The sequence below is a fragment of the Balaenoptera acutorostrata genome, chromosome 7, assembly GCF_949987535.1.
Source record: "Balaenoptera acutorostrata chromosome 7, mBalAcu1.1, whole genome shotgun sequence".
Taxonomy (NCBI): domain Eukaryota; kingdom Metazoa; phylum Chordata; class Mammalia; order Artiodactyla; family Balaenopteridae; genus Balaenoptera; species Balaenoptera acutorostrata.
Window position 1 is genome coordinate 63,627,301 of NC_080070.1, and position 24,363 is coordinate 63,651,663.

The 24,363-nt window shown below is 41.5% G+C and overlaps 1 protein-coding gene across 2 annotated transcripts in view; it reads left to right on the forward strand.

Moving 5' to 3' along the window:
- The window catches only part of GLCCI1 (glucocorticoid induced 1), a 128,489-nt gene extending 123,657 nt beyond the window's left edge, over positions 1–4,832 (forward strand). For both annotated transcript variants that reach the window (XM_057549786.1, XM_057549787.1), the window contains exons 7-8: positions 623–743; positions 1,906–4,832. In XM_057549786.1, coding sequence (XP_057405769.1) covers positions 623–743; positions 1,906–2,254 — 470 coding nt within the window. In that variant the 3' untranslated portion in view covers positions 2,255–4,832. The remainder of the gene's footprint in view (positions 1–622; positions 744–1,905) is intronic.
- Positions 4,833–24,363: the final 19,531 nt, after the last annotated feature.

The following is a 24,363-nucleotide window of genomic DNA, read 5'->3' on the forward strand; positions in this document are numbered from 1 at the left end:
CAGCGAAAATACAAATAGTGCTCAAAAAGTTCTTTTATGTAGACATTTTAAAAGCAAAATTCTGAACATTACCTTTTTCATTGTGGGCCAAGGGAAAGTATATTGTGTTATAAGCCTATTTTTCCCTGCATATATGTTATTCACAGTGTTTAGTAAAACTAACGTTTCTGCTAAGAACTTTTGTAATGAAGATTATTCCACATGTTAAAATTTTCAATTAAATTGGTTGAACAGTGAAAAAATATAGAGAATGCTGTATTTAATCTCTTAAAATTCTGCATGGCTATACATATTACCCCATTTATTTACCTTTTTGACATACATAATGATGTATTTATTTTCAGGATTACAGCTCTACTTTACTCAAAATGCAGTTGTCTGGACCAAAATACCTGCTTTTTATGTTCTGTGGTATGGCAGATTACTATTGCATTGAAGCTTTTATTCATAAGATATGTACTACACAAGGATGTTAGAAACAGCTTTGCAATAAAGGAGGCTCTGTGGTGGAAGCAAAGGGGCAATAGTGGATAAACTGTGCAAAAGGCTGCTTGTTTGGAAATCAAATTTAATTTAAAAGAGCTTTCAATCACTAGTTAATATAACTGCTTTAAATTTACAGACAGTGGGAGTAGCTCACCGTTACCCAAGTATGCTTCATCTCCCAAACCAAACAACAGCTACATGTTCAAACGGGAGCCCCCAGAGGGATGTGAGCGAGTGAAGGTCTTTGAGGAAATGGCGTAAGTAATGTCTTTTCTGTCAGCTGGGATCCGCAAAGCTGTAAAGCTTTATTACTGAGACCAGTTGATTACAGATGAATCAACTACTCCATCCAGCTGATGATGTGTTTCAAAAGCAAATTATGAAAAGAGAGTTGAATAGGCAAAAGAGATCTTATTGAAGGAGAATTAGAGTCTGTGTGCTGGAAATATGCTAATACAAAGAAACTTGGAAATTCATCCTTACTACCTAAAAGATTTATTTTTAATCATTAAGAATTTTCCTTTCAAAAGTTCTATTAATTTAGATGGCTAAAAAAAAAAAAAAAAAAGACATTTAGCGGCAAAGTGAATATCCATGTGTGGCTAGCCTTAACGATAGTGATACCACAAGCCAGAGGGAACTCACTAACTCATCTCCTTCCCTGTAGACACATCTAGCATGTGTATTCATTGAATTTAGACTTTCTGTTCACAGATTTTTTTTTTCTTTTTGAAAGTTCGGTATGTATGAAATAGAAATTAAAGGGAAAAGAGGTTCATGCTGTAAATACTCGGCAGAATAACTCAAAAAAAGAGCGTGTGGCTCTTGGACTCACTCATCCCTTTGTCCCAGTGCAGGTGCCCTAGTGGAGGCTGCTGGACTCTTGTAACCTAGAAGGGGACAGAGACGGGTCCTGCAGGAGTTGATGGCTTAGTTCCCGGGCAGGGGAGGAGAGGAAGGGCTTGTGGACGCTGTTCTGTTGGGCTGACTCATCAAGAAACTACTGAAACTTTTTTTCCTGATCTGTGTTAGTAGAAGTATGTCTAGAGATACAGAAAAAGGAGGAAATGCTTAAAGCCAAATATATGATTGGGTAATCCCTCTCCCAATATACTTAACAGAAAAGGTCATTTTAACATCGCATAATCCATGTTTCTAAATGAATGAAAGCAAACTAATCTCTGAAAAATTCTGTCTGCCCAGTCCTTTTGAAAATCCTTTTGTTTTAAATGTCACCTCAGTGCTGTGTACATCAGTAGTATGCCAGCTGACTTGTGCTATGGAAGATGTTTACCCCTCTGTGTACACTTGATTCATTCCATGCCATCCACATTTTAGCTGTTTTAGAGAACTCCAATTAATTCAGAAAGTGCTTAACGTTTTAGTGATTGTAAACCTACTTTTGTTTTATGGTTTTAGGTCTCGCCAGCCTATCGCAGCCCCTCTCTTTTCATGTCCTGACAAAAACAAGGTTAATTTCATCCCAACCGGATCAGCTTTCTGTCCTGTAAAACTTCTAGGCCCTCTCCTACCTGCCTCTGACCTGATGCTCAAGAACTCTCCTAACTCTGGCCAGAGCTCAGCTCTGGCCACCCTGACCGTCGAGCAGCTCTCCTCCCGGGTTTCCTTTACGTCTCTTTCTGATGGCAGCAGCGTGACGGGCTCCACAGAGACCTCAGTCCAACAGCCATCCCCGCAGCCACAGCAGCTCCTGCAGGAACTGCAGGGTGAGGAGCACATCTCCGCTCAGAACTACGTGATCATCTAAAGCAGAGGGGGAGCTGGCCTCTACCCTGTGTTCCCTGGATTAGCAACTAGATCTCAGACATCTATCTGCATGGAGTGACAAACTTCCTGACACCACCACCACCAACAGAACACTTATCAGCGTCACAAAGTATCTCTTAACACTGATCTTGGCAGGGACGGAACTCCTATTCAGCAGTTTTTGTGGAAAGCAGTAATGCTTGCAAAAATGTGTGTATCATTCAGCATTTTAAGTGGAGACTATGCATTTCATAGTATGTTTGACAGATTAGTACTGTGTCCTGTGTTTTGTTCCAAACTCTTCAGTATAAATAAGCTCTATATCAGAAAGTTGCCTGTCTAAATAGAAAATGTCTTGCTGTGTTTTGTCCTATGGAAAAATACTGTACTTCAGAATTATGTTTACAATTGATCCAGGTGTTTGTTTCTAACTTCTGTAATACATACAATGCAAAAAAAATAAATAAATAAATGGCCACAACAGTTGCACAGTGCCCACCCTATGGCCTAGCTTCAGGTACTTCAGTTGAAGTCTAAACTCAGGTAACTTGGAATGTATATCATATTGGGATATTAACTATTTCACAGCTAAAAAGCTAAAGAGGGAACATCACTCTTTTGCCTTTTCTTATTTTATGCATTTCCCTTTCCTCATTACATTCCACATTCTTAGAATAAGAAGTGCATTCAACCCTAGGAGAACAGAAATCCTGGACATGGGTGAACATGAGGAGAACCAGCAAATCTGTGGTGTCTGACATCACTTTTGTCATGTGGTTACACGTAAAACAACTGTTGCATTCACTGTTTCAACATGTGTAAATGTGGCTTTATTTTGTTTTTTTTTTAACAAGTTCAGGTGTTGCTCAGTTAATGACTGATACAATGTTGCAAATAAAGTGTCCAGTACTAGGCTGTACAAAAACATTCCACCTTGTGTGTGTGGAATTTAAAGACAAGAATGGCTAGGTCTAATTTCAGGACCAGTGCAGTTTCACAGGGGGATGGCTGAGGTTTTTTTGTTTATATTGGCCATCAGGGTCATGAAATGCTACTGTTCTATCAAAAGGCATGTTAATGTTTAGTTTCTCTTTTGGAAACTCTTCAATTTGCATGTTAAGAAATGACACACTTTTGGTTATTGTTTTCCTCAAGCAGTTCAGGTGCATGAGTTGCATTCACACAGAGAGAGCATATGTGAGTCTCAGAATTCAACATAAGTAAGCAGGTTATGTGGTGACTTACAAATGCAGTAGTTTGAAGCTGTCTCATTCAAGCCTCTCATCATAATACCATGAACAGTTCTGCTCACATTCTGGATGCACTAAGTTGAGCATAAACCCAAGTAAAGAGCCCTGAACTTGCAGACTCAACCTAACTTCTCTAAGTGTGAAGAGAGCCCTAGATATTCCTGATTGGTCAGTGGAAGAGCCCAACTTCAGACATTGTTTTCTGCAGCACAAAGAGAGTATTCAAAAGCAAAGGGAAGTTTCTGTATTTTTATTCCATTGCTTTCAGTTCAGTGAAACAGTTGTTTCATCTGCACCTGAAGCGTATGGCACGGTTTTCTTAAGAATTAGGGGAACAAGGTGCTTACAGTTACAGGAACGTTTCAGTTCCTTTCAGTCATTCCTGGGTTTTTCTTTGTTTTATTTTCTAAGGAGGTTGAGGAAGGAAGAGTTGATAAAGAAGAAAGCAACACCATTGATTTTTTTTTTTTTTAAAGAAATGATATATATATATGTGTATATGTTTGTGTGTGTATGTGTTCTGTGTATTATTTTGTCATGACCCCAATTATCTTCTTTCCACCAAAGTTTGCAGTAATATTCTCTCCTGAAGGTGCATTCTGGCTCCTTTAAATCAGTCAGTGTTATATTGTAGGAGACTGTCATGGGAAAGGACTCAGTTTACTTTCGCCATTTTCACAGGGGAACCTTTTAAAACAATCTATTCAGCAGAAGACACCTTTAACCCTAATAATCTCAGGCCTTGATGAAAATACTATATTTTGTAGATTATGGTTAAAGGGAGAAAATATTAGTTCTGTAAGATAAATATGAGCTCCATTAACTTCTGATATCTGGTTTAGCATTACATAATGTGTTGATCTTATGCTCTGCTTTTGTCCAAATAAGATGCAATAGTATCAATATCAGTTTCTGAACGATGGACTGAATATGCTTTTTTTGGTAATGAAATCTGATGTACGATACTTATAGTGACATGTGCTTTTATTTTCTCATGAGAAAACTAAATATTAATTGTGTTGTACATTTGTTCTTAGCATATATTAAAGTTTTGAACCAAATGTGTTAAAGCTTATGCTTTGCCATGTAAATTTCCCAGAAGTTGTTGAGCTCAAATGTATCCTACATCCAGCTGTAGAAATTTGTCAGAAATTGTTTAAATTTTGTATATAGTTGTACTGTTTAATTCTAGCCACTGCGCTGAACAGTATTCGAGTTACCATACAATATGGCTTTACACAAGGAGATGTGTAGCTTTTGTTTTGTATTTTTTCAGTATAGAAGTTCCTGTGTCTTCTTATTTAAATAAAGTTATTAGTAAAACTGGAATAGTTCACATATGTGTTTGGAAAGACCGAGCTTTTCAGCATCTTACCTGACAGGGATGAATTCAGCTCAGGGAAATGGCAGTATTCAGTACTCACTCAGTTCCTGACCTGCACCTCTGGGTTGTAGGTAGTCTGACTGGATCAGATTTCCACAGCCTGGTTTCCTCTTGACATTTAATTTACACACTTTCCATCACAAGGTAAGAAGCCAGATGTCTGAAGTTCCAAGTCTTTGTACTGCTCCCAGCTATGAGCACCTTAAAAAGAGAAAACATTGTCCCCATGTTATTATTTTATGCCTAAGAATTATTTATGAAAATAAGTTTTTTAAGTTCAGTGAAATCGCCACAAAGGGAGTTGCAGCAAAATTAAAAATTTTTTCACTCTTTTTATATATGTTTTCAGGATAATAGGGAGAAAGGCTTTACGGAACAAAGGGGTGTTGATGTTCTTCCCAGTTACCCAAATAGGGTCATCATAGGCCACGTGGTGGCTTGAAAGCAAAAACAAACCACTTTGAGAAATAATTTACCAGCAGAGTATTCTTCATTTCTGAAGCACATCTCACTAAAGAGATTGATAAGATTTGACTTTTAAATTGAACTTAAAAATAACGACTTAGTAGCTGTGTTCCGGGCCTTAAAAAAATAAATATAACTTTTTAATAGGGAGTTTGATCTTCTTCAGGACAATATATGATTTAGGCAGGAAATTATCTACCTTATACAAGTTAAAAACTCCATTGCAAATGAACATGAAGGAAAACTGGAATTCTCAGCCCCATCTCTGCTTGACTTGATCAGATAATAAGCTTAATATTAAATGGCCCTGAGAAACAAGTCAGTATTTGCAAAATCAAACCTAAGGAACAAGGAAGGGGAAATCAGTTATAAGAATTTACATGTTTAACCCTATGTTAGCTAGAAATAATCACTTAGAGTTTATTTACGAATATCGCAAAATAAATATTCACCCCCACCCCACAGTGTGAGATGAGGTCCCTTCTTGCTTTCAAGTTCATTTATCCCCAACATATTCCCTCCTGCTCTCTACGAGCAGCTTCCATCTTCTACCCCATCTTTGGTACTCGCAAGTCTTTCTTCCCTGTAAAATCACTCCTTTGGGGACCTCAGGGCTCCTTAGAGCTGCAGGAGCTTTGTGAAGATAGATCCTGTAATTCACACCTTGAGTCAAAAGCTAAATGCCATAGTCTAGCCCCACGGTTCCAGTTGTCTGAAAAGCATCTTCTCTCAGACTTCTTGCCTCATTTCAACTGCAGTGATTAAATGCAATGAAGACACTCTCTTGTCCCTGTCACACCAAATCAGCTCTTCTCCTTTACTCTCCTATTCCTCCTATTTCCCAAAAGACAAGGACTGGAATTCTATGTCCTGAAGTTTTCTCCACCTAAATCAGAGTTGCCTTTCTGTCTTCCTATTATCTCACCACTAAATATCAAGCTGTAGAGACATGATGGTGGCAGATTAGACAGCCATGCCATGTGGATGAAATTTCTTTTGAAATAGGATTCTAATGGCAAGGAAACAAAGTAAGTTTGCTGGACTTCCAATAACCTCTATAGCTGTAGACCAGGGATCAACCAACTACAGCCCATGGGCCAAATCCACCCCAATGCCTATTTTTATAAATGTTACTGGAACAAAGCCATGCTCATTTGCTTATGTACTGCCTATGGCTATTTTGCTGTACAATGGCAGAATTAAGTAGTTACCACAGAGACAGTCTGGCCCACAATGCCTAAAATATTTACCATCTGGTCCTTTACAGAAAACATTTACTGACCTCTGACATAGACTAAAGAGTAAACTGGATTAGGTAACTTGTGTCATAAATGTGGTGGTTTTAAAAATATGGCCACAGTCTCTTCAGCAAGTGGTGTTGGTAAAGCCGGACAGCCACATGTAAATCAATGAAGTTAGAATATTCCCTCATACCATATACAAAAATAAACTCAAACTGGCTTAAAAACTTAAAATATAAGACATGACATCATAAACTCCTAGAAGAGAAGGTAAGCAAAACATTCTCTGACATAAGTCATAGCAATGTTTTCTTAGGTCAGTCTCCCAAGGAAATAGAAATAAAAGCAAAAATAAACAAATGGGACTTAAAACTTATAAGCTTTTGCACAGAATAAACAAAACAAAATGAAAAGACAGCCTACGGAATGGGAGAAAACATTTGCAAACGATGAGACCAACAAGGGCTTAATTTCCAAAATATACAAATGCTCATACAACTCAATAACAGAAAAACAAACAACCCAATCAAAAAATGGGCAGAAGACCTAGACATTTCTCCAAAGAAGACAAACAGATGGCAAACGGGCATATGAAAAGATACTCGACATCGCTAATTATTAGAGAAATGCAAATCAAAACTACAATGAGGTATCACCTCACACCAGTCAGAATGGCCATCATCAAAAAGTCTACAAATAATAAATGCTGGAGAGGGTGTGGAGAAAAGGGAACCCTCTTGTACTGTTGGTGGGAATGTAAATTGATACAGTCACTATGGAGAACAGTATGGAGGATCCTTAAAAAACTAAAAATAGAGCGACCATATGATCCAGCAATCCCACTCCTGGGTATATATCCAGAAAAGACAAAAACTCTAATTTGAAAAGATACATGCATCCCAGTGTTCATAGCAGCATTATTTACAATAGCCAAGACATGGAAGCAACCTAAGTGTCCATCAACAGATGAATGGATAAAGATGTGGTGTGTGTATGTATATATCCATTGTATGTATATGTATTAGCCATTAAAAAGAATGAAATAATGCCATTTGCAGCAACGTGGATGGACCTAGAGATTATCATACTAAATGAGGTCAGTCAGAGAAAGACAAATATCATAGGATTTCATATTATATGTGGAATCTAAAAAAATGATACAAATGAACTTATTTACAAAACAGAAACAGACTCACAGACATAGAAAACAAACTTATGGTTACCAATGGGGAAAGAGGAAGGAGGGATATAAATTGGGAGTTTGAGATTAATAGATACACACATATAAAAAATAGATAAACAACAAGGTCTTATTGTATAGCACAGGGAACTATATTCAATATCTTGTAATAAACTATAATGGAAAAGAATCTGATATACATAAACATATATGTATCACTTTGCTGTACACCAGAAGTTTATAGATTGTAAATCAACTATATATATATATATCTATCTTCACAAACTTTTTTTATATTCCTCCCTTCCAGAGGTAGAGCTGTATTTTCCTCCCCTTAAGTGTGGGCTGGACTTGCTTTAGAATAGAATACAGCAGAAGTCACTTTTGAGCTTAGGTTATAGAAAGCCAGGCTGCTGTCTTGCATGTGCACTCTCCTGGATCACTTGCTATGGGGAAGCTATTTGAGAGGATACTCAGGAAGTCTATGGAGAGACCCACATGGCAAGCCGCAGAGTCCTCTGGCCGCCAGCTAGCAGGGAACTGAGGCCTCCTGCCAGCAACCATGTGAGTGAGCTTGGAAGCAGCTCCTCCAGCCCCAGTCAAGCCCTGAGATGCCTGCAGCCCCAGCCCACAGCTTGACTGCTGAATCTCATGAGAGGCCTCAAGCCAGACTAAATCACTCCTGGGTTCCTGACCCTCAGAAACTGTGAGAGAATGTTTGCTGCTTTAAGGTGCTAAGTTTTGGGATAATTTGTCACATAGGGTTAGAGAACTGATACAATACAGCAGCTGCCCTCCGTGCCTGCCCCCAGACACAAATACCCATTACTGCCACCAATATCACCTAGAGCAGGGGTCCCCAACCCCCAGGCCATGGACCGGTACCAGTCTGCGGCCTGTTAGGAGCACAGCAGGAGATGAGCGGTGGGTGAGTAAGCGGAGCTTCATCTGCTACTCCCCATCACTCACATTATCGCCTGGACCATCCCCCCCATCGCTCGAATTACCGCCTGGACCATCCCCCCACCCGCCCACCCCCCGCCCCGGCTTCTGTGGAAAAATTGTCTTCCATGAAACTGGTCCCTGGTGCCAAAAAGGTTGGGGACCGCTGACCTAGAGTCTCACTGTATCATTCTGTCCTCTGGGTCCAGAAAAGGAGGCTTGCCTTTTTGGAATGGACACTTCTTGAATGAAGCCCATTTGGACTAGGTCCAAGACAAAGCTTTCTCATATAAAATTTTGTTATTTGAACAACTCACATGATAGTAAGTCTACTAGATGTGCCTAAAAGTTGTCTAGCACTATACCATCTTACCTAAGACAATCCAATGGAGGGGAAAATTAAACCCTTACAGGAAAGGATTCCCCGTGGGAAACAATGCAAAAAAGAGGGAGGACAGGTGATCAGTTTTAAAAGCTGGAAAAGAAGAAAAAGCAGAATCTCTCAAGAAAATGAGAAATATTTCCATCTCAAGTATCTTTTTTTTCCTTTAGTGAACAGGAGGCTGGTGACCCATTGATTCTAATGGCCTATTCCATTCCAGAGGCACTTGCATCTCTCAGGAGAGGAAAATTTTTTCAAAGGTTCCAGATCAGTTGGGTGATGACCCCTCTCATTCAAAAAAGCCATTTTCTTAAAAATGACTAAGAATTTGAATAATTAGATCATTTTCCCTCCAAAAGATTTTCTGATAATAAGAAATGGGTCGCCTTTCACACTACAGATTCTACTCAAGCTTTGGCATCAGTTTTAAGCAGGACTTTGATGACATCCCTTGAGCCAGATCTGGGTGTGGGCCTGCAGGCAATGGATGTTATTTCAAACCACTGTCGGGAAGCAGACTGGATAAAAGGTGGTTGGAGGGCTCCACAAGGACCTGCCAGACGGAGAGAAGGGTTCATGTGAGAAAAGCAAACCATTTCTCAGGTTTTCGATTCCACTTTGTAAAGGAAAAGGGTTATACTCAAGGGATAGAAGTTAACAAAGGCCACTGCTCATGTGTTGCCATCAACAGCCTGCCATTTTTCATATGGACTGAAATCCAGGCAAACAGGGTAATCTTAACTCACTCTCCATTCATCTGCCCGTTTGATTACAAACACACACCTGGTGTGGTCTCCCTTGCTTCCCTTCCCAGTTGACCCCCCACGGAGCTTTGTATGAAGAACCTATTTCGTTTTGAACCCCTGACCCTTTCTCCTGATCACTCTGCTAAATTCAGGTCCTGCAGGAAGACAATAAAGAGGTAGGAAGAGGAGGCCAAAGATGGTTACACCTGGGGAACAGCATCTGTGGGTGGGGCAAGGAGAGGGCTGAGGTGAGCTTTCACAATATTCATATGCCCTTTGGAAATATTTGATTCTTTTCTTACAATGAGCATGTATTCCTTTAGTAGTGTTTTCTAAAAGAAGACAAGGACGCAGCATGACCTTCATTTTTGCAGAACTGTTGGCAGTCCTTTTCCTTCTGCCTGCAACCACCTTCTTACTATCCATTCATCATTCCTGCAGCAGAAGGTGCATATGACTGGACTGCTTCACATACTCCTGATATAAAGACAAGGTGAAATTCAAGGGGAGTGATCAACATGAAAATAAATGTTTAGCCTCACTAATGATCAAAGCAATGCAGATTGAAACAACTTGTTTCCTTTAAACTAGCAAAGATTAATAAGAAGGATAATATTCAGTGCTTAAGGGGGCGGCGGGGATATGGTCACCCTCATATATGCCATTAGAAGAATAAATTGGTACAGCTTTCTGAATAAGAACATGGCAGCACTTACACAAACCAGTGTGACCCCGTAGTTTTGTAAAAACACATATATATGTGAGTTTAAAAAAGACATGAAGAAGGTACAAAAATTAATAGCGGTTATATCTAGGTTGCGGATAATTTGTATTTAACATTTGCATTTCTGTTTTTCTGTTTTCTTTAGTAGCAACTATTAGCCTTATGACTTGAGAGAAAATACATGTTAATTTCTAAATATTAAGGGAGGGAAAAAAGTATGGAGGAAAGGAAGGAAATGCTAGCAAAAGATTTAGTTTTAACGAAAATGAGCCGCAGATCTCTTAAAATCAAGGTGGATTGAGAGAAGGTTTGGTACAGCGAATTTTGGTCCAGCAGGAGAATCCGAAAATGACATAGAGTTTCAGATGTTTTCCTCTTAGAAAAAAATGGCCCCAACAGCCTCATACTCAGGTAAAGAAGATTAAATGATTTAAGCCTGGGTATAAATTGGGAGTTTGGGATTGACATATACACACTACTGTATACAAAATAGATAATCAACAAGGACCTACTGTATAGCACAGGGAACTACACTCAATATACTGTAATAACCTAAATGGGAAAAGAAACTGAAAAAGATTATATATATATATATATATATATATATATATATATAACACTGAATCACGGGCTTCCCTGGTGGCGCAGTGGTTGAGAATCTGCCTGCCAATGCAGGGGACACGGGTTCGAGCCCTGGTCTGGGAAGATCCCACATGCCGCGGAGCAGCTGGGCCCGTGAGCCACAATTACTGAGCCTGCGCGTCTGGAGCCTGTGCTCCGCAACAAGAGAGGCCGCGATAGTGAGAGGCCCGCGCACCACGATGAAGGGTGGCCCCTGCTCGCCGCAACTGGAGAAAGTCCTCGCACAGAAACGAAGACCCAACACAGCCAAAAATAAAAAAATAAAATAAAATAAATAAAATAAATTTTAAAAATTAAAAAGGAAACTGAATCACTTTGCTGTACACCTGAAACTAACACAACATTGTAAATCAACTATACTCCAATATAAAGTAAAAATTTTTTAATGATTTAAGCCTGGCTTGGAGTTGGAGGTGCATCTGGGAAAGGCTGCAGCTTTAGTTCTGAGGACAGAGCATTCCCTGGAGTGTGGAGCACACGAAGAGCCCTCCACTCAGCTGAGACGGATTTGTGAAGTGGGCACCCAGGGGCCCAGCAGTCTGTCCTGTTGTTTACATTTCTTGAACTGCCTCATCCAGAAAACTGAAAAGGACCCCCTGCCCCAAACAAACTAGAGAAACCTGAAAATGGCCAAGAGATTGTTCTTCAGTGTGATTCCTGTTTCTTAGTACACTCTTTATTGAGGGTTGTTTAGTCTAGTTTTACAGATTGCCTAAAGTGGATACATGTGGGATGGACTCCGACCAGGATTTGGATTAGAGGCGATTGGGAATCAAAGCACGAGACAAGTTGCAGTGAAGTCCTTGGCTTGAGAATCACCACTGTAGGAGGACTCGGCCCCTCCTATATGTCTTTGAATCTGTAGCTGGCATAAGCCAACTGGGTGGAAAGCAACTTCGGACATTTCCTTATTTCTCCTTTTTGGCAAGTTTCTGCCCATTATTCACCAAACTGAGTCTCTGAACTTTGCCATCTGTGATTTTGGTCAGCTGGCAGGCCACGCCTGGTAGAAAATCATGTCTCTCCCACATCCTGGGACCCAGAGGAAGTGTGGCATAAGGGCATATGGTCCAGGTTTGGCATCACACAAGAGTGAGTGATGACCCTGTGACCCTAAGTGTCTTGGTTTGTAAAATAGAGATAATAATTCTTAATCTGCTTGGGCTGCCATAACAAAAGACCACAGGATAGGTGGATTAAACAACAGAAACTTACTTCTCACAGTTGTGGAGACTGGAAGTCCTGGATCAAGGTCCAGCAGGGTTCAGTTTCTAGTAAAGACTCTTTCTGGCTTGCAGATGGCTAGTTTGCCCTCACATGGCCTTTGCTCTGTACCAGTGTCTCTTCCTAGGGTGCTAATCCTATCAGGTCAGGGCCCTGCCCTTCCTTATGATCTCATTTACCTTAATTACCTCCCAAGGCTGCATTTCCAATATAGTCATATTGGGGGGTTCAGGCCTTCAAAATATGAATCTTTGGGGAGACACAATTCAGGGCAAGCAAATACCTACTTCCATTAGGAAAATGCAAATTAGAACCATGAGATACCACTTTATACCTGCTAGGATGGCCATAACCACAAAGACAAATAATTACAAGTCTTGGTGAGGATGTAGAGAAACTGGAACTCTGATACACTACTGGTAGGAATGTAAAATAATGTAGCCACTTTGGAAAACAGCCTAACAGTTCCTCAAAAGATTAAGCATAGAGTTGCCGTATGACCCAGAAATTCCACTGCTAGGTATATACCCAAGACAATAAAAATATGTCTACACAAAAACTTGCACACAAATGTCCACAGTGGCATTATTCATAATAGCCAAAAAGTAGAAACCATTCAAATACCCATCAATTGCTGACTGGAAAAATAAATTGTGTCATATCCATACAACTACTAATTGAGCAATAAAAAGGAATGAAGTACTGGTATATGATACAACATGGATGAACTTTAAAAATATTATGCAAAGTGAAAGTGTAACCAAGCAGAAGCCTATGGGACCTTCCTGGGACAGACTTTAAATGACCTGTATTTGCTCTTAAAATATTTTGTCACTTTGGTTAAGTGAAAACTATTGTTTCACAGTGACCTATGATCTTATTTGACCAAGTGTTTTGAAAACTTTTTGATATTTTTGACAAACTTCCCAAATATCAAATTCTAATTAAAGTTCTTTTGACCTCCAGCTAACTTTGTGATACTTCAGAGGGCCCCTAAGGCACCTGAGAGAGAAATATTAAACCAACTAGGATTATTTGGTATGTTAAATTACATGGGAAGCATTATCACACGAGGGATAAACCTTCTTAGGTTATACTATATGGATGTCATTAATATAAATGTTCTAGAAATTATAGGAAGTTCCTAAAATTTAAATATGCCTTGATAGAATGTTATCAGTCATAATTCTAGTTATTACCTTAAAATGTATGTCACAGCAACTTGGCTAAGTCCGTTTGTCAACTGCATTGCAATCAGATCTTTAGCCATGCCTTCTTATGTCTTTTGTCATTCATAAACAGTTATTGTTTCACTCTGATGCTTTTGCAAAAATGCTTCGTCATCATGAAGATTCAAAGAAAGGACTTTTTGACAAGTACAGGTTTCTGATAACTTTCAGATAATACTGCTGAACTGAGTAAAAAATTAAAGAATTGTAATGGAAACCCTGATGGTTTCATAAAACTATTAACAGAAAGGATTAGTTACATAGGACTGAATGAACTGATAAATATGGTTATAATTTTATGGTTTTTGTCCAAAATATTATTGGCTTTTAATCTGTTTTCCAGATATAAGGAAGCCTTTCCCCTTAAGCTAATTATAATTTATAACAACTTGGTAAATTACACTTTTGTATGTAAAATTGAAACACTTATCTTTTCCCTCTACCTGATCCTTCCAGAAATTGGAAATTCTTGGGTTTCCAGCAGCCTTATCAGGTGAATAAGAGAGGTCACCTCCTGACAGGTGCAGGAATCTCAAGATATTTGGGGGACTTCAAGAAGAGAGAAATTCACCCAAATCTATAGATATTGCAGGCACAATCTGACGACAAGCCCATGGTATGGCTTTCCTGGTCTTGAGAGGCCTTTTAAAAGTTCAATCTGAGGTTCCTTATGAAAAGTTCCAGCAAAACCAATTTAAAAGAGCCTATGTGATCAATTAACCAGACTTCCTTTGCAAACAAATTAGTTTTAATCTGGCTATATTTGGTAAAAATGAGGGCAATTTTAGAAAGAAAAAGATTATGTTTCAATGGATATTAAATTCTAGTTTTGTTAATTGAGGTCAATATTTACTGCTTAAGACTCACTTCCCAAGTAGCTCCTTGTTGCTATGTTACATTATTATAAAGTCTGAGTTATTAGGAGGATATTCTAAGCTTGTTTCTGAAGTCAATCACAGTACTGTATCTTTGGATGAAGATCAGATGCCCCATGACCTGCAACCAGGAGATTATGCACACTGGAAAAGGCATAATTTAAAGAACCCTTATCAAATATTCTTAAATACCTCATGAACAATGAAACTGAAGGGAGTTAACTCTTTAATTCATATTTCCCACTTAGGAAAGACCTCTGCATTGGACTGGTCTATAGAAAGGTCTATTGATCCCAAATAATATCCACACCAGGACAAAAAGAGAATGACAGCAATGGTAGGCAGCTAACCCAAGAATCCAGACCAGGTTTATAAGCCCTATCATGCTAATTTAATTGAACTCCTTACCAAAACTTTGTCTCCCTATCAACACTGAAAGTTATTGTTTTACTTCTAACCATATTTTGCCCCCAGTGTTTAAAATGGAAAGAAAATTCTCTAATGAAGTTGTCACAGAGTATAACTACTCATGACATGTATCATTCCTTGCTTTAGGTCTACTGCTTGAAGCACATGTACAATGTTTTGCATGACAATTCAGTGTAATTGATAAAAATGTATAGCCTACAAAGTGTTTCCCCATTAGCATACCTCTGTGCTTATTTATTTTGTCTGATTATTTTCTCCTAATGTGGATAAGTAGGCAAATTATACACACACACACACACACACACACACACAAAGTAGGCCTAGCACCAAGGGACATCATGGACCCAGGGCAGGCAGCAACCATCCTGGCAACAAGGGACAATTATTTTGATTATTAATGCTTTCTATCAAAAGTGGGAAATGTGGAGGAAATTTTCACATATTGAGGTCTGGGAAAGTAATTCTGGCTTATACATGACTTAAATTGAACTTTAGGCTAACCAAAACAGCCCGTTTGTGGCCTACTAAACATACATTGTACATCTGCTTTAACCACTGAAGAAAAAATTACTTTTTTAAAAAATGGAATAACTGTGGTTCAGGCATCCAAAATAGAGTTGGATGGCCATTATGGAGGTGGTTTCAGAATATTTTACTATATTACTGAGAACTTGAGTTTTCTAAACAGTATCAGACTCACGGACACCACCAGATGTTCTCAAAACAATATCTGCTAGCAGCTGCCAACTGCAACCTTACGGTCTCAAGGTCTCCTCTCGTAACTGTGAAACCTTTCTCTTACTTCAGGAATAGTAGTGGCGTACAAGGCAGCTCAAGCTATAGCCTCCCAGCTAGGCCCTAGATTCTTTAGCCAGAATAGTATTAGATAATAAAATTGCTTTATATTATATTTTGGCAAAAAAGGAGACATATGTGTATTGACCAATAGCTCCTGTTATGTATAATTTGTATCTCTGGACTGGACAGCTGCATGTAAATCAATGAAGTTAGAACACTCCCTCATACCATACACAAAAATAAACTCAAAATGGCTTAAAGACTTAAATGTAAGATGTGACATCATAAAACTCCTAGAAGAGAACACAGGCAAAACATTCTCTGACATAAATCATAGCAATATTTTCTTAGGTCTCCCAAGGCAATAGAAATAAAGGCAAAAATAAACAAATGGGACTTAATCAAACTTATAAGCTTTTGCACAGCAAAGGAAACCATAAACAAAATAAAAAGACAACCTAGGGAATGGGAGAAAATATTTGCAAATGATGCGACCGAGGGCTTAATTTCCAAAATATACACTCATACAACTCAATAACAAAAAAACAACCCAATCAAAAAATGGGCAGAAGAGTTAGACATTTCTCTAAAGAAGACATACAGATAGATGGCCAAGAGGCACATCAAAAGATGCTCAACATCACTAATTATTGGAGAAATCAAATAAATCAATCAAATCAAATAAATCAAAACTACAATGAGGTATCACCTCACACCAGTCAGTATGGCTGTCATCAAAAAGTCTACAAATAATAAATGCTGGAGAGGGTGTGGAGAAAAGGGAACCCTCCTACACTGTTGGTGGGAATGTAAATTAGTGCAGCCACTATGGAGAATAGTATGGAGGTTCTTTAAAAAACTAAAAATAGAGCTACCATATGATCCAGCAATCCCACTCCTGGGTATATATCCAAAAAAGACAAAAACTCTAATTTGAAAAGATACATGCATCCCAGTGTTCATAGCAGCACTATTTACAATAGCCAAGACATGGAAGCAACCTAAGTGTCCATCAACAGATGAATGGATGAAGAAGATGTGGTATATATACACAATGGAATACTACTCAGCCATAAAAAAGAATGAAATAATGCTATGTGAAGCAACATGGATGGACCTAGAAATTATCATACTAAGTGAAGTAAGTCAGACAGAGAAAGACAAATATCATATGATATCACTTATATGTGGAATCTAAAATATGATACAAGTGAGCTTACAAAACAGAAACAGCCTCAAAGGCATAGAAAACAAACTATGGTAACCAAAGGGGAAAGAGGGAGAGAAGAGATAAATTAGGAGTTTGGGATTAGCAGATACAAACTGCTATATATAAAATAGATAAACAACAAGGTCCTACTGTATAGTACAGGGAACTATATTCAATATCTTATAATAAACTATAATGGAAAAGAATATGAAAAAGAATATATATGTGTGTATACATACATACATACATATATACATATGTATGTGTATGTATATATATTATATATGTATAACTGAATCACTTTGCTATATACCAGAAACTAACATAACTATAAATTACTATAATTTAACACAACTGTAAATTGATTATACTTCAATTAAAAAGAAAACCTGGAAAAGTTGAAACGCAAATATGGAATGATTCAAAAGGCTACTTGTTTACTAGATGTATGTAAAGAGGACCCACTCCAAAACTTATTTTCCTGGTTGCCATCTAAAATAGGAGGACCATTTTGGGGACTACTACAAGGTGCATTTTAATCATTATCCTTATTGTAATATGTCTACTAATTTTCCAACCTTTGTACAGGTATTATGACAAAGCAATCAAAGAGAGAGGTAATGTTTTCATAATACGAAATGCTGATGCTAAGCTTGGAACTGGGGAGTATATCCAACTCTGTGTCCATTCCCCAGACTGAGGCAGGACTACACCCCATTTCAGCAGAAGTATCCAGAGGCCCATTCCCTCAAAGATTTGGGGAAAGTTGAAACGGAGTAGGGGCTAAAACCAAGTCCTCCGAAAAGTGAGTTCCTCTGCCGAGTTAATGATTAACTTCTCTAACCAAAACTTTATTCCCTTTCTTGTCCTGCACTGGCTCCCCGTCAAGTTTGAGGAATATGAAAGAAAAGAAGGGATTGTAATCAAGTAGAATGCTATGGAGTCTTCCCTGGACAGACCCCTCCATATCCTCCATCTACCTCTTGTTTATAGAAAAACTTTAGCCTCCTAGGCTTTCCCCGAGTTCCAAAGAACAAATTTAATTAGAGACACAAGGAAATGCAGAAACAAAGGAAAACAGTCAAGCAAGACAAAATAATAGTAGCTTAGCCATTAAACAAAGTCAAGGACCTTTAGCTCCTCCTCAAGGGCTATAGATAATATTCTGAGCCATATCCTTGAGCTGTTTTGCAGCTACTGAAACCCCCACCAGGTGGAAGAAGTTAATTGAATGCTGACCACAAGCACGTAGACCCCAGACTGATTAGAACCAGAAGGTTGATGATGTTGACTCCTGATTACCTCACCACCAACCAGTCAGAAGAATGTCCACGAGCTGATCACGTACCCCACAACCTTCTCCCTCACCCTGCTTTAAAAACCGTTCCCTGAAAGCCATCAGGGAGTTTGGGCCTTTTCCTTTGGAAGTTAGCTTCTGGTACTACTTGCTTGGTGCCCTGCAATAAACGCTGCACTTTCTTTCACCGCAACCCAGTGTCAATAGATTGGCTTTGCTGCACACGGGCGAGTCAACCCAAGTTGGGCTGAGTAACAAAAGAAGCCAGTTACAGAAGACTACATTATCCCATTCTGTCCATTATAGGTAAATTCATAGAGATAGAAAGCAGATTAGTGGTTGCCAGGGTCTGGGGTAGGGTGGAATAGGGAGTCACTGATAACAGGTTACAGAGTTTCCTTTGGAGGTTAGTGGTTGCCAGGGTCTGGGGTAGGGTGGAATAGGGAGTCACTGATAACAGGTTACAGAGTTTCCTTTGGAGGTAATAAAACATGCTCTGGAATTAGATAATGGTGATGGTTGCATAACCTTGTGAGTACACTAAAAAGCACTGAATCATACACTTTAAAAGGGTGAATTCTATGGTATGTGAATTGTAACTCAATTAAAAAAATTTTTAAATGCACACACACACACACACCAAAAAAAAAATCCTACCACATAGGATAGTTAAGACGATGAGTGGGCTTACGTGCACGTGGCACAGTGCCCAGCAGAGTTCCTCATGGATAACAGCTGTTTTTATTTTCTACAATCTATGTAGGGTCAGAAAGAGTGAAGGTAGTACAGCCATAAACATGGTCACATTAGCCTAACATCTCTGCCTCTGATGTCCTCAGGGACATTCACTGCAGGGCCCTACCTCCTTCTCTGCCGTCCACTGCCTGGCATTTGCACCGTTCCTCGCTCTCCGCTGGGCGGTCTGTCCGGCTCCCACCACCCAGGCTACTCAGGCGAGAGGTCCAGGGGGTCGCCTCCGACCCTGTCCTCCCACAGACCCCCTAGCCCTCCCTGCTCAGGCCTCTACAAGCGGCCCGGCTCTGCTCACCCCGCCCACCCCGCCCACCCCCGGAAACCAGGCCAGGAGACCAGGACACTTCCGGCTTCACCCTGGACCCACCCCTCTCTCCTCTCCAGGTGCTTCATCTTTAACCATAGGCCTGGTTTCTAGGGCAGAAAAACCTGCTTGGCCCTGGGCTGCTCTCACCACAGGCTCCCCATTGAAGCCCAAGATAAAGAGGCAAGGGCTCCCCCAGGGCTAGTTCTGAGGGCAGCTAACAGATGGGTGGCAGACTGCAGGAAGCAAGAGCTCAGGCTAGTATGTCGTCAGGATTTGTTCTCTCCTGCCAGCTTCTTCCTTCAAGCTGGAGCCAAAGTCACAGCTCACCCAGGATGGCAGCTCCTACTGGCAGGATAAAAATACCCCTCAGTTTGACTACTGAGCCCACCCCACGTGTGGCCAATTCAGCTATTAAGGGCAGGATAAAAATACCCCTCAGTTTGACTACTGAGCCCACCCCACGTGTGGCCAATTCAGCCATTAAGGGCAAGGAGAGAGGAAACAGGACAGAATGGCTGTGACTTCCCTGCAGGGAAAGGCAGTCCGAGGAGCCTCCGGCTTGCTGACACACGGACGATGCGGGATTTCAGGGCTCATAGGAAGTTCCAATCACATCGGTGCCCTCAGCATCAGCATGAAACCTCTGATGATTAGCATGAATGTTTCTGACTTTTATTGTTCATTGACCCCTTTGAGGATTTATGGGAGCTCTAGACCATTTCCTCAGGAAAACAAATCCACAGAGGTGCATTTTCACAAAAAATTACATATGATCTCAGAGGGTGTACAGAACTCTTGATGCTAAGAGGTCCATAAATCCCTGGGCCAGAATAGACTCTACAGTAAGGCAGAAAGAATTTAGAACCCAGCCATCAGAAATAGCAATGAGGTGCTGGAAAAGGATGGAAGCAAGGATGTTGATCTGTCCAGCGCTGCGTCCTAAGAATGCCTTCTGTCTGTGCTGGGGACAGGGGCACAGTGGGGGATACTCTAAATGTGAGACAGACCCTTGGGCGCCCACAGTTCAGGGCCAGAAACAGCAAGGAGACACCTCGGATCAAAATCAATAAAAGAGCTCCCTGGGTAGTAGCTGGAGAAGGAAGCCCCAGAGAGCTGATATATAATCCAGCCTCTACTGATGAGGCATTTCTAAAATCGATTGCCTCATCCCTCACTGGCAGAGGCGGCCTCTGTCGGGTTTTAGAGGTTTCCTGGGCACTTCCAATCAGCTCTCTGCTGGGCCACGTCATGAAATCACCACCCTAATGCCAGAGCCAGCAGTTATCCAACGCTGAGATTGCTGTTCCCACCGGTGGGGTGGGGAGGTGGGTGGGGCAGGGTTCCTAGCAGTGGAAAGAGGAGCATCTCAGTGCCCTTGAACATACTGGAAGTGCCACCAGAGTGTCAGGCCATTGGACCAGCGGGGAAAGGAAGAGATTTGACAGAGAGCCTCAGGGGCCCCAGAATTCCATTGAGAATAATCATGTTCTTCTCCAGGAAGACACAATGACTGTGGCTCCTCTTGAGAACTCTAGAGCCAGCATTTGGGCCTGTTGAGAGCAATAGAGTCCTCAGGTCAGTCTCTTACCGATTAATCATCAGAAGGCAGGACATAGGTGTATATTTTGTATTAAGGCCAAAGATTCTGTTTTCAAAGAGGTTCGTCAGTTGATCAAAGAAGTCTAACTGAGAGCACTGGAGCAGCCCGGGCTGTCTCTAAGGTCTGGCCACCACCTGCCCTCTCCCCTGCTCCACCCCCTGTCTGGTCTATACCTCCCTGCTTCTGCTGGCTTGGTGTTTCTGATTACAAGCCTCCCATTGCTTTAGAGTAACTGTGCATTGCTTCTGTTAATTTTGGTATCCACAGATTTGTCCAGCTTCAGAACCCAAACTCTAATGACTGCCCTATATTACTGTGCTAGATTCTATTCCAAAGGGTGTAATTTAATGACTGGTCTAAAACCTCAGCTCTCAGTTTCTAGCAAACACCTTGAAGTAAAAGAAGCCTTGGCCCAGGAGTCAGGCAATGTGGGCTCTAGTCTTGGTTTTCCACTAACTTATAGGTTGTTTTATGTCCCTTGGGTCCCTCAGTCTCGTCACCTGGATATGAGCAGATTGGATACAAAGAGCTCTGTGATCCCTTCTGACTTTCCTGAAGTCAGCTATAGGTCAGCTGCAAGGTAGGGATCCTCCATGGGCCACTGAGAGTACCAAGCCTTCCAGCCCCAGTGCTGGGGTCGACCTCAAAAGGGATCCCAGTGGGGTTCCTGGAAAACATTCCAGTTCTTTAACACAGCTCATTCCATATCCCTCTGGAAAGACTACACAGTGTCTCCTCAAAGTCCTTCCAGCGGAAACTAGAGTGGATCGCTATTGCGTTCTCCTTCCCAAGGTCCATTCCCTCTTCCTCTAGTAATGGCGCCCTAGTTTTCCCTTAAGGAACTATCTTTTCTTTACTGCCAGTCCTTGAGGGTTGAGCTCCAGGGATAGGCTCATGAAAAGCTGGGCAAATAGCCTATTTTTCACCCCAGTGGTTGACTGATGATTGGACCAAGGACAAAAGGCAGACTCAAATCAAGACTTTGGCTGGAGATGCTGGTGGCCTTTTGGCCTCCTTATGAGAAGAGTCTGTTGGAATGAAGCAACACAGAGCTGGGAGCTGAAGAGGGGATAATTGTTGAGAACATCATTTGAGCCCCTAGATCCAGCCATGCATGAAAGCCTACACCTGGACTTTTTAGTTACCTGAGCAAATAAATCCACCCCCACTTTTTGTTGTTGTTGTTTAAGTGAGTTTGAGTTGAATTAGGTGTCAGTAATGTGTTCTTTGAACTTTCTGCTTTTCTCATTCATGCATGCCCCTCTGTCAATGTTGCCAAATCCTAGCCATTTTTGATTAAAAGAAGAGGAAGGGGGAGGAAGAGGAGAAAGAAGAAGAAGAAAAGGAGAAAGAAGAAGGATAAGAAGAAGTTGTTAAATCTAAAAGCTGCATGAAAGGCAAGGTCTAATGTAGTGCTGGTAATTATATAGCACTGTTGCCACCACTCCCTGCCCTGTACCCATCACAAATGTCACTCATTTATAGGAATTCTTCTCAATGCAGAATTCTTGGCAGCCATTGCCAATCATTTGGAGTTGCCTCCAACCTGAAGTCTATTTTCCAACAAAGCTAAAGAGACCTACATCATTACACTGGGACTGGGACTGGGACTGGGAGATGGTTTAAACCAAAGCAGAGGATTAACGACCATGGCCTGTCTGGAGGACACTAGTTGATCACAAAGACAGAAGCAACTTTGATATACTGGTTAGCCCTGAGCCACTGCCAGGGTCAGCCCTTGGGGAGGGGTCTCGGAGAGAAAAGCATAGAGTTTGGCTAATTGGCCCCTGGAGCTGAAGCCTGGGCAGGAGAGGTCTGGTGGGAGCCATCTTAACCCAGAGGGCTAGGCAGCCTCACATGGCAGCCTTGGGGGGGGCCCTCAGCCCTGGCCCACACCCAGTGTCAACACTGGCCACAACATGATGGTGAGCCCCACCTACACGCCAACTGGCAACTCAGGGCTCCCGAGGCTGCCAGTTCTGAGCAGGTAACATTTTCTTGGGCATAAACCTCTGATAACAACAAGTGCTGGTTCTTTCTAAGTTGGCACATTTCTAATTCTGAAGCTGACGGATGCTTTTCCCACTCTCCCAGAACTCAAAATCAACTTGACATTTCTAAAATTACATTTTGAAGGCAATGAATCTATAAAGTGCAAATAGAAACATTCTGGCTCCCTCCCGTAAATGTGAATATTCTTTCTATATTAGCTGAGACCGGGGGAGTGGGGAAGGGAGACTTGCACCTCCAAGGGATGGAAGTGTTCAAGGAGCAGGTGCTCTCTGAATGTCCCTGAGAGTTCAGAGCAGCCTCACGACATGGGATGAAAATTTAGCAGAAGCAAGACAGGGCACGAAGAGGTGAGGCACCTTCGATTTCTAGACGAAGACAGCCCGGCCCCGAGGTGGGTCCCAGAGGAAGCCCCCTGGCTGGGCCGGCACACAGGACACTTAAAAGAGAATCAGGCAGCAGCTGCTTCTCCTTAAACTGGAGAGGTGGTCGAAGGGGCTTTGTGTGAGCCACGATCGAAACACACCTATCAAGAGGGATCAAGAGCCTGGCCGAGAGGACTGCAGATGGGACAGGGAATTGAATCTTTTTTTTTTTTTTTAACAAAAATGTAAAAATCCAGGGAGAAAATGCCTATTTTTTTTTTTTTAATTGTAGCAAAGGCTGTCCAATGACCACAGTCCTCTTCTCCCCTTCACGCACAGATCAACCGTAAAATGCAAACTGTTAGTATTTAAAGTGATCCATTCAACAGAAAAGAACCCCGCACCCCTTGCCCTCCGCCAGCCAAGCTCCCTGGGCCTCCAGCCTGGACAGAGGGAGTCAGGCCCTCCTGCTTCACCGCCTTACAGGGGCTGCTGTGGGTTTTTACAGCTGCAAACAAATGGGACCCAGGATGAAACTATGAGGCCTTAATCAACATTCCACACAGGGCAGCTCCATTCAGCAATCATTAATCCAGTGCTTACAAGGTGACTCCAGGGCGCTCATTACTGGGGAGGCAGAGATTTGGGGAAATAGAGGCCTTGTTTTCTGGGATCGCAACACCTGGTGCTAGAGGCAGATGCACACAGCACAGGCCTTCTGAGGAGATGGGAGGACGAGGGAGGAAGATGAGGAGCATTTCTCCGACGGAAAACTGCGGGCTACACTTTGAGAGGTCCCTGTGGGGGAGGGGGTCTGAGGAGGCTCCTGAGGGGTGGGGGTCCCGGGGCTGCACACCCATCTCCTCAAAGTGAGGTGGGGCCCCGGGGCTGCACACACATCTCCTCAAAGACCACGAATGCCGGGCTGAGGAATCTGCTAAATGAGATTCTAACGAGAGAGACCCCTGTGGAGAGCCGCGCTGCTCCGGCCCGGAAGTGAGCTGAGCTGAACGAGCCACATCCGCACCGCCGGGGTCCCGGCGCCATCTTACCTGCG